Raw genomic sequence first — 11,483 nt, 5'->3', positions numbered from 1 at the left:
AAAATCAAAGTACACATAGACACAGCAAACCGTTGATAGGTTAGCGTTTACTTGCTTGTAGTTTTATAAACTAATTTTTTTGTTTACTTACCAAGATCTCATCATCCGGCACACGTGATATGAAATCCAAGATATCATTGTTCGGAACCCTCGTTGGATTTAAAAACTTACGCGTAAACTTATAAATACCTGCAAATAAATGTTAACGTTTACTGTTTGTACGCGTAATTGTTTAATTATAAAAGTACTTTTCTCTTGTATTTATTAAAAAGTTGTTATTAAATAATATAAATAGAATTTAATTAGTGAACAAAGAGTAACATTTTACTACACTACTTAAAGTAAATATAAAATATGCTTTAAGAATGCAAAAATTTCCTTTTTTACTTTTAATGAAGATTGTGCAAAATTTTATAATAAATATAAGGAACATAAAACCTCTACCGTATTCGGAACGAGGTGTTCCGAAATACATACAAAATATGAATTTAAATTATTAATTTTTAAATATTAAGTGTAAATGATTTTGTATATAGGCACTAATTTATTAATATTATTTCCTGGCATAATAAATTTGTACTTTATGACTTATAGTTTAATAAAAATTAAAACTCACCAAATGCCATAAATAAATAGTTGACGGGTATAATGTAGAAAGCTATAGATAATCCAATGAGAGAGACTATAGCTAAATAGCTTAAATATGGCACGCTGAAGTTTACCAAGCTGAAAAAAAAACATTGGGTTAAAAAATATATTTATCAGTTTATTAACGTTGTTTTACCGAAGGCAGCATTGGGCCTTATAATATCATTGAGCACAAATGATGTTAAACGTAAAATATTAATAATCTGTATATTTTTTTTTGCGCACTTGGTTTATGCTAAACGCAGAAAGCCGTTAATTTATAAAACAATTAAAAAAACCTTAATGACAGCGGTTATTTAAAAAATAATATGTAAAAAAATGTTTGCCGCAAATAAAATAGGTACGTCTTGTTTCCACGAATGGCAATAACAATCAATGATCATTATTATTATTATTGTTCGCGAGTAATAAAGACGTCAGTGAATTTGTTTGCCCTACACAAAGGATTTTTTTTTTACAAAAGTATTGTACGGTTTTATTTTTTATGAGCAAATACTTTACATTTTTTTATTTAAACTATGGTGTTTTTTGGAGCGTTACATATATGTACTTATAATATTTTTTTTTTGCAATCAAAGCTAGTCTTATTTTATCACTATGGTATTGTTTCCTTTGCTCGTTAAATATGTTTGTAACAAAACTCGCGAAATTTAATACATATTGTTCATTTTATTTAAAGCAAGCAAGCGTTAAGAGCGTAATTAATAGTGCGATAAAAGGCCTGTACGTTTTCTTTAATATTTTCATATTAATATAATTTTAAACTAGTGCTTATTCAGCATTCAAAATTCTCATTAATTTCTATAATCATTTGAAAAATTATGATTTTTTTTGGAATATTGTGTTGTTTTATAACTTTAGTATTGATAACACTAAATATAGTGGAGAAAATATCACTGTTTTTTTTTATATATATATATATATATATATATATGTCATACAAGATCCAATCATCAAAGTATCTTTAATACTATAATGAATCGCTAAAAGTTTGAATGCACTACAAAATTGATCGTGTCTTGTCGTCGAAAGCTATGAAGTAATACCGACAAACAACCACATGCAAATTAGGCAAATAAATGCAAATATATAATATATGCAATGTTAGAAAACGACAAGGTTACTCTGTAACATAAAAAATCGATACTCGACGGTGAAGTTAACCGTGAAATGACAAAAATAAACAGTCCTAACCTGCGAGTACAATGACTATGATAATTTACTTGAAGATGCAAGCCGGGTAACATAAGATCATTTCTTTGAATTTGATCGAGGAGTTTATGACAAAAAAATGAGTAAAAACTTTTTGCTGTCATCGTTACGTCAACATTTTTTTTTATATAATTCAGTTTAAACGTGTAACACGTAAGTGTCGTGACTCAATGACTATAAAAAACTCAACTAAAAATTATATACCTATTTACTTCTTTTTTTTAATCTGTACTATTTGTGAGCTATGGATTTGCGTATTTAAAAGCATATAATTTTATTCAGACGATATTTTACTTCGTCGCAAAGTTCCATAGCCTTATCGATTCGAATGAAGCACTTAAAAACAGATTTGTTCGACTCGTTTTAAACCCGCTTTTTGCTTAGATCCTACCATCTCAATTACTTTTAAAAAATACCAGTAAAGTTATTTTGTAAGAAAAAAATCGACATGAACAGACAATACACGACGGGAAGCTCGACCGACATATTTCCAATAATAGCATTTATAAAATATAAACAGTGTGCCTTCAACTTAATGCACATAAACGGCTGCACATCTTTTTTTAAAAAAAGGGTTTTTACAGAATATCTTTGCATATCTTTTCATATATAGTAAAAATATTATAAAAATATATATATACTAACTTCTTTATCCTTTCGAGTAACGATACCACGTAGTCTATTCCGTTCTTGATAGTCAGTGTTAGATCTTGAAGCTCGCTAAGTCTAGTTTTTATCGTTTTTTCATCCTGTACAAAAATGACATAAATATTTAAATAAAATAAAGTATATGATAAAATACAAAATAAAGTTAAAAATAATAAATGCTACTTCGCAGGGCCACAATTTCATAGATTATAATGATATGATACGTTTGGAAATACAAATATTATGTGTTACCCCGTTAAACTCATTTCAGGATCAATAATGATCTTAACAATTTTAAATCTAACTATATAGCAGTATAAAGTATAATAAAATATTATAAGCTATTTTTAAAATCCATTTTGTTTTTCTTAAAAATAAAGCACAGAACAATGTAAGCGTTGTTGTTTGTTCGCATAATAACTAGTGAATTGTTTAACAAAGTTGATATTCGAATACTCAGGTAATTTTAAATATACTGTAATTACGTTATAAAATTCATAAAACTAAAAGCTCTGTCAATTATTAAATATTTAAAAGAAAATCACTGAGCCCATTTTGATAAAATACAGTGTGATTCACATATACATAACAGATAGCTTGAACATTCAAAATGTAATGAGATATTATATAAATTAACTCCTTATAAGTTTAAAAATACAGTACTCTCAAGAATGAAGTGGAGTATGAGTAAGGGTTTGTGTACAATACTAATAAAAACCGAACATTAAATATATCTTTACTTTATACATTTATATATCTTGAAACCCATTGCGTCAACGAAAAACTAATAAGTTTTTATTAATAATATGATTATTACGAGTAAATTTACATTTGCACTCGACAATCAATCAATCACTTGCATCACAGTAAAAAATAACTATAAATATTAATAAATCTGTTATAATAATACGTTGATTATATTCTGAACTTGAATGCATTTTTAAATTAATTTTGAAGGCTAATGATGAAATTTTACAGCCAGAATAAATTCATAGTTTAAAAATAAATAGTTGGTAAAAAAGAGTATAAGTATTTACCTTGGTGTCTTGTTCTTCTTCAGTGTAATCATCGTCTATTTGACACACGGGGACGAGAGCGTTGTTGTCTGAAAAACCAACATAATTAGATTCCTTTCATTACTCCTGTCTGACAGCTGTACTCATTAACTTTAATGGCACCTAACTATTTTCACATAACTATTTTTAAAATAATAACAATTTCGTTCAGGCTCGTATTATTAGCTACCTTTGTCTCTAAGATCTGACCTTAAGACTTTGAGAATTGTTAATTAGCTTTGAAGTTTATAGAAATCATTGAGTATTAAACGCTTCTATGAGAGAAGTTACATCTATTATTTTTTTTTTTAAGTTAATCTGTCTCTAGCGATTTGGTTTGAAAATTTAAGTATTTATGATATTGTATAATAAGCTTATTTACTTTTAAATAATTGACACTGTAAATTCCCAAAATGAACTATATCTTATTTTTCTAACTATATCTTATTTATTACTTTACGTGGAGTATTTTAAATAATTATAAACATACTTCTTTGAGTGAGCCAGTAGTGAAAGAATGGTAAGACTAGTAACAGCGGCGTCATCCACATCCTGAAGAAGTACCAGAAACTCAGCCAACCGATTAACGCCATCGCGGATTTCTCTTGATTCTCCCATTCGAATAATCGCCTAAAGAAAGAAAAAAAAAACATTTATATAAAACCAATCACGATCTCTTTTCCAGGGTTTATATGTAAATAAGATTAAGGTAACAACCACAACAAACAACAACAACAGCCTGTAAATTCCCACTGCTGGGCCTCCTCTCCGTTTGAGGAGAAGGTTTGGAACATATTCCATCACGCTGTTTCAATGCGGGTTGGTGGAATACACATGTGGCAGAATTTCTATGAAATTTGTCACATGCAGGTTTCCTCACGATGTTTTCCTTCACCGCTGAGCACGAGATGAATTATAAAGACAAATTAAGCACATGAATCAGCGGTGCTTGCTTGGGTTTGAACCCGCAATCATCGGTTAAGATGCACGCATTCTAACCAGATTAAGGTAAAATTCCATTCCAAATACGTTGGCGCTGTTATCTCTGTGAAGATTCAGACCATCCGACGAGATGATTTATAAATACAAAGTAAGCACATAAAATCTCATTGACGTTCCGATTGGTTTGAACGCGCGAAGTATTAAGCATATGTATATATGTATACATACACACACATACACACACACACACACACACACACACACACACGCACACACACATATGCACTGCATTATCAGGGTTGCATTCACATATATCTTAAAAGCATTCAAGCTAGTATTAGTATTCGACTAAGTTACTGTCTCTCCAGTAATGACGGTATTTAGGTTATAAGCTGTTCATGTGTTTATCGTTATTGCCAGGTCTTTAGTGTACAGATTAAACGCTTAGCGGGATTTATTATTAACATTTCCATGGACAATGTCATTGTAGAAGATAACGAAAACAAAACATAAATTATTAAACACTTACTATTGGATTAACAAAAACCCAATTACTACGTTTAATTACCAATATTAAAAAAACATGACTTTTTTATGATCGTGATCTAACAGACGTATGAAAACATTGCATTAGTTGCATATCATTATCATTACATAGTATAAAATAACGTCGCTTACCGCTGTTTGTCCGTATGTATGCTTATATCTTTAAAACGCAACGGATTTTGATGCGGTTTTTTTAATAGATAGAGTGATTCGAGATGAAGGTTTTTGTATATAATACGTGGACAATATAGTAAAAATGATTCTGATAATTTTAGAAGAATCTAATGTGATGTCGTAAATAATGAAATTCTGTAGTGTATTTAGTATCAGCATGGCACCCGTGCTAGGGCGGATCGCTAGAGTTTTAAAAATTGTTTACAAAACTTCGGATATCCTATTCTTGTTATCTACTACTTATTTTTTATTTATTTCTAGTTCTGTTTCAAAAAGTGAAATTTTTTTAATTAATTTTTATCATATGTAATTTAAAATAATATTATTTGTATTTAGCTACCCGCCCCGGCTTCACATAACAATAATAACAGCCTTTAAAAAGAACGGAGAGAAAGAAGGAATATAAAAAGAACAAAATTGTTTTTTTCGACTAGAAAAGTAAAATTTCTGAGACCTTAACTATTATGTGCATGTATTATACGTTTCCTTTTTAATCAAACTCTTTACTGATGAAAGCTGCATCAAAATCTGTTGCGTTGTTTGAAACATCAAACTGACTTTGAGACTATTGATTTTTTTAACAATAAATTAAAGATAATGCTTTTTGGAGGGATCTTAAATTAGTTTTAAATTACTTTGTTTTTTGTTCAAAATGAAACGTCAACTTGAAATTATACTTATTATCTTTTGAATGCTACTAACTAAGTAATAACTCACTAGTTATCAGTTTGGATGACAATTGACCTCGAACAATGATTATGGTTTTTTTTTTCAAATAAACCAACCTATGACTTATCAATTATTAATCTTTTTTAACGTAGCCTTGGATATAATACTCGAACAAATTTTCCGCCGTCAACAAAATACAAAACAAAATAATGATACTCTTAAAAAGTTTTAAAGATTTAGTTTTCGAATATCTTGTAAAATAATTATATATTAAATAGTTATATTAGTTTTAGAGAAAAATATTTCATAAAAAAAGTTTAAATCATGAGTTTCTGTTTTATTTATATTTTTTTGTGGTTTACTAAAAAAAATTATAAAAGTTAAATATAGAGATAGGTCACAGGACTCCGTTATAGTTATAAATTCTAATCTAAGATCAATGTTTTTACACAATAAACGGAAAACATAACTAATTTATTTATTAATAATTTGTCACTTAAAGTTTTGATTTTAGCTATGATTTATAATTACATCCTTAAAGTAGAGAATTTTACTTATTTTTAGTAAATCATCACTAGTTACTAATATATTTTTTAAATGGCCGATTAATAATTGCCTACTCTTACATACAATATATATTTTTAAATTTTATTAAGTGAAAATGTTAAAATTATATATACGTCGTAATGAATATGTAAATTTTATAGCCCATACCAATGCAAGACTAAAATAAATGAACAATTTCGACCCTTCATTAAAATGACATCACTGGGTATCTAAAATAATTATTGGTGTTTATTATACATTCGTGAAAAAATGGCTTCTTGAACGTCATCGAAGTTGTTATCGGCACTTGAATATAAGTAGTTAAGTGGAATATTGTTGTAGGTATTATAAACGATGATCTTTTGTCGTTAATAATACAACAAAACGCATTGAATATGTTATTCTAAAGATAGCTCGTCTCAATTCTCCTGTCGTGCTACTTAGACAAGTGATCGATATTTATATATTCGTAAAAAGCTCATATAACGAAATATGAGTTATACATAAAATCATGGTAACACCACTTCATGCATGAAATTAATTGCTAAATATTTTTTCCATAAAAAATCCAACGGCTTTATAAGAATATTTTCATCATTAGAAAATAATGGAAGGCTTTGTTAATTTTTCGCCTAAATGAAAAATTAGCCGACTCGGGACACCTGATTGATATGAAACATTGAAATTATAGGAGCCAGAGTTACTTATATATTGCTGTGTGCCATATCACCGCAACATATTTTTATACTATTATCTGCATAAAGTGCCAAGTCAAAAGTTAGTTTGAGGCGGCATTAAATGTTTTAATTGATAACCAATGTCTGAATGCTATTTCATTTATAAAAATTGTTTCCGAAATTCTTTGTTTAAAATCGTCCCTAATACAACCCCTGTTCAGGAGACACCTTATAATATTATATATACTTACATAGATATAACATCACTTACTTGACGCAAGGTAACACATAGATAGCTTTGTATTATGTAAATATTTATAAAATTTGAATACATTGTATTTTATAGATAAAGAATTATTCACGTATGGTGTATCGTTGTTTCGAATAAATCTTATCGAAATACTTATTTAATTTAAAATAAATGTATTATTTATGCTATTTTTATTGGCACGCCTTGCTGGTAAGATCGCCTCATAATTATACCGTGACGATAAACGGCATGCGATCACTTAAGGCTGTAATAAATCGTATATTTTTTTAATCTGTAATTAGTTTTCTTTGATTATAAATCATCTTAGTGGCCAGTTAGGACGTTTCGCAACAACTATTAGCAAAAAAATATATGATTTTAATAAATTATATAAAAAAGGGTATTTTTTAATAATAATTATATGAATCTTCTGATTACAATTATATTGACTAACTTACATAATCAAATAAATCATTACGAAACTAAAACCCAAATTGGTATATCCCTATTATGACTATGCACACCGGAATATATGTTAGTAAAATAATTTTAGTTCATTGACCTGTATTATAAATAGGTGACATACTGAATATTCATGTTGAAAGCCGATGTTAAATAATGCATATAAATTAATTTTAAACTCACTTCAAATGCTCGTTGCCATTATGGAATACTTTAAATATATCCTTAATGAACTTTAAGTTGTTGTATAGAAGTGGGATGTCAAATTTCGCCGGCTTTAATATGTATTTGGTTTCCTTTGGTCTGAGGACGCGCATTGAAGCTTTAACCTGAAAAAAAATTTGATGTTATACTACGTACTATTAATTAAACTAAGCTGAAGTTTTTTTTTCATTAAATTTAATTTTAAAGTACTCATTGACTTAAACACGAGAGTGCTTTTAATACCATTTATTAAATGAGATAATAAACAAACTTATTTATAAAATATCATATTATTATAAATTTAAATAACTTTATAATATTCTACACTTAAAATATTGTCAACAGATGTATTTATGCAAAACTAAGTACAAAACAAGATACATCAGGCCTCAGACATATACTCTTGGAAACTTATAAGGCTTGTGTTTAATTTTTTTTTTAATTCTGTTATAAGTTTTTTTTTTTATTTTAAAATAATGTTTTTCTACGACTACTGTTACAATTATTTATTATTTTAAGATGTTTGTTATTTTAAATAAGAAAATGTCTTAAAATAATACATTTCATATAATAGGTTATATGACTGGTTTTTAAAATCCCTTTTATATTATTAAGTAGAGGTTAACGAACCCAGTAAAAGTTGTTTTTTTTTTAACTCTAGTACATATTTGCTGATAAATACCAAATTAAAAATACAAAAGGGTCGGTGACCTCACTTGCCTGTATTGTAATCATATATACGTGGTACATATAATCCACATACAGTAGCCAAACGAGGTTAACAAGCAAGTGACGTCATCATAAACCCGACCAATCATGAGCGTTTTGTCTCACATGACAAACGTTTTTAAAAATGCCTTCTGAACAAGTTATTACTTTCAACTTTTGTTAAAAAATAACCGTTGTTAAACTCATAATATACATATATATATTGATTACAATAATTGTCAATTTATTTTTCGCATTGTCAAATAGTCTATTGTGCTATTATCTTACCGGATTCCACACAAGGGACATCTCTAACAGAATCCTCGGGCAGTTCCCTCTCGCGCTATGATGCTTCGAGCGGTCCTTCAGAGCATACCATCGTTTTTCATTGTTATTTATCCTTAACAGTGGTATCGATATTTTGCCGATCGTCTCGCCTTTCATCGATTGCAATATCGATTCATCAAGAACGGCTATATCTAATGCCGACGTGACGTCATTAACACAGCTGAAAATGATTTATACTATAAATACATAAGAAGTATAATAAACTTTCGATGTTACAGTACGTTTTTTTGTACATTTTAATTTATTATTTTTTTTTTGTTCCATTTAAAGTTTATTGTTTGTGGTGTACAATAAAGTATATTCTATCTATCTATCTATCTATCTACGTCTCTTAGCTCTGTGTTAACTATGGTTTTCTAGATAAGAATGACTCATATTGTCTATAAGGGAATCTACCGCCATTTTAGTATAGAATTTTAACTAACATCACGGGATTTTCCCTTTACCTAAGTCGTAAATAATAAATAAACAGGTTATCGGGTAAGAAACGTATAAATAAAGAAACAATTAAATAATACAATAGAACGTTGTCGAGTTACTTTTATAAAATATTGTGTAATGTTAATGACTAATTATAAAATGATTGCTCGTATACTCTATTAGCATAATTCAGGCTTAGACTCAGTGTAAACATCAATTTTATGTGAACAAATTAGTTTGTGATTATTTTACCACACATATGTATATATACGTATCATAGAAAAGGAGTGTCCGATTGTAATATTAAAATCAGTGCTTTTCACTAGATGAATATATGTGTGTAAACACGGTACCTATACCAAAACAACCATTTTATTATATTTTTTGCTTGTCTATCTATTTCTTCCGACTGATTTTTGAAACGACTGGATTGATTTTGACTTAAATAATAAAGTCACGCTGCAATGTCGAAATACTAACACAGCTGTCAGGTCGGGTGCATCGCACAAACGACTCAATATCACAATAAAAATTTTAACAAAAAGAAAAACCGACTTCAAACAAAACACTATTTAAAAACAAATATGCACTAAAAAGTAATAAAAATAATTGTGTTTTCAACATATTTTTTAGAGTCCTCCTAAGTAAATGAAATGAAAAACATGAAACTACTTAAAAGTTGTTATATTTAAAGCCGGTGTCAGCTACGGGCTCGCGCCTCGACAATCCAAAGAAAGATGCGATACAAGTCCCTTGATTTGTATATTATCGTATAAAACTATGCCAGCCTGAGCTGGATGGAAAAAAGTGCCTTATTCAGAATTAATAAGTCATAGTAAAATCTGCACAGAGAACAACAATGTTTTTGTTAAATTCAATCGCGCATGTAGTCGCAGGCACAACTAGTTTTATCATAACACAACAAAGTAAAACTAAATTGGTTATTTTATTAATGATTGTCACGATATTGATGCATGACGTATGATAACTCGGTTTTTTATATTGGCAACTATATAGGCACCGACATACAGATATGTATACTGTGATAAATCTATAATATAGAAATAAAACCAGTTTAATATTTTCTAGCCAATACATTATTATTAATTAGACAGATTTGATCGCGTTTTTGGATATTGGTTGTCATGTTTCAGGCAAAAATAGTAGCCTTTCTTGGAGTTCAAGTTTGCTTCATACCAAATTTCATCAAATTCGGTTCAGCGGATTGGTCGTGAAAGAGCGACAGGCAGACAGAGCTACTTTCACATTTATAATATTAAAATAAACTTTTGTGTTCCTCAATGATACATCTTGAGGGTAATATTTTATTACCAACGTGTGTTATATATAAAAAATCAACAAATCTGAATGTTTTGGATGAAATTCTGCTAAATATACATCCTGACTGACATGTGAAGCCGCTGCTTAAACAAAAGCAAGTCTTTAACCAACAGTCGACTACGGACTGATAGTACTAAAGTTCAGCTGAACAATTGCATTTACTAGACTAATTAATTTCAGTAAGCTGTGAAACATTGTAATTTTAAAATATGATGCGCCGTAATCTAGTCTACAGTGTGACTGTACAATGCCGTATATTTTATGTGAATTATGTATTTTAATTAAGCGCATATGTATAAGAGGCGGCATGTGCAGTCGCTAGGTTATAGGTTCACTGAACTATACAATGTAACTATTCAATCGTACTTTAAATGTTAAAAAAAGAGGTAGAGGTTTTAAGGTTTCCACCGTAAATAAATATCTCGCAAGGTTCGGGCCGTTGCTTCAAAAAATACAAACTTGTTTGTATAAAAAAAAGAAAAAAAAAGGTAGGTTGTCATAATATTTATTAATTAATTATATCATATATTTTAAGCATATCGCGTTTAAAAACTGAAAGTAATTTTAATCAGTAATTTTGGCTGTATTTAAAAAGTTTGTATAAGTAAATGACAGTGTTACCATGTTTGCTAC

The 11,483-nt window shown here is 28.7% G+C and overlaps 1 protein-coding gene across 3 annotated transcripts in view; it reads right to left on the bottom strand.

Annotated features, from left to right (window-relative positions):
• LOC124538582 (multiple C2 and transmembrane domain-containing protein-like) overlaps window positions 1–11,483 on the bottom strand; it is a 34,247-nt gene that overhangs the window by 1,527 nt on the left and 21,237 nt on the right. For all 3 annotated transcript variants that reach the window (XM_047115696.1, XM_047115687.1, XM_047115706.1), the window contains 7 exons: window positions 9,030–9,249; window positions 8,013–8,158; window positions 4,054–4,193; window positions 3,546–3,613; window positions 2,506–2,609; window positions 617–726; window positions 92–189 (listed from right to left, as the gene is read on the bottom strand). In XM_047115696.1, the coding sequence (XP_046971652.1) occupies window positions 92–189; window positions 617–726; window positions 2,506–2,609; window positions 3,546–3,613; window positions 4,054–4,193; window positions 8,013–8,158; window positions 9,030–9,249 (886 nt within the window). The remainder of the gene's footprint in view (window positions 1–91; window positions 190–616; window positions 727–2,505; window positions 2,610–3,545; window positions 3,614–4,053; window positions 4,194–8,012; window positions 8,159–9,029; window positions 9,250–11,483) is intronic.

The sequence above is a fragment of the Vanessa cardui genome, chromosome 2, assembly GCF_905220365.1.
Source record: "Vanessa cardui chromosome 2, ilVanCard2.1, whole genome shotgun sequence".
Taxonomy (NCBI): domain Eukaryota; kingdom Metazoa; phylum Arthropoda; class Insecta; order Lepidoptera; family Nymphalidae; genus Vanessa; species Vanessa cardui.
The sequence above is the reverse complement of the archived record's forward strand: the minus strand, read 5'-3'. Positions and strand labels throughout refer to the sequence as shown.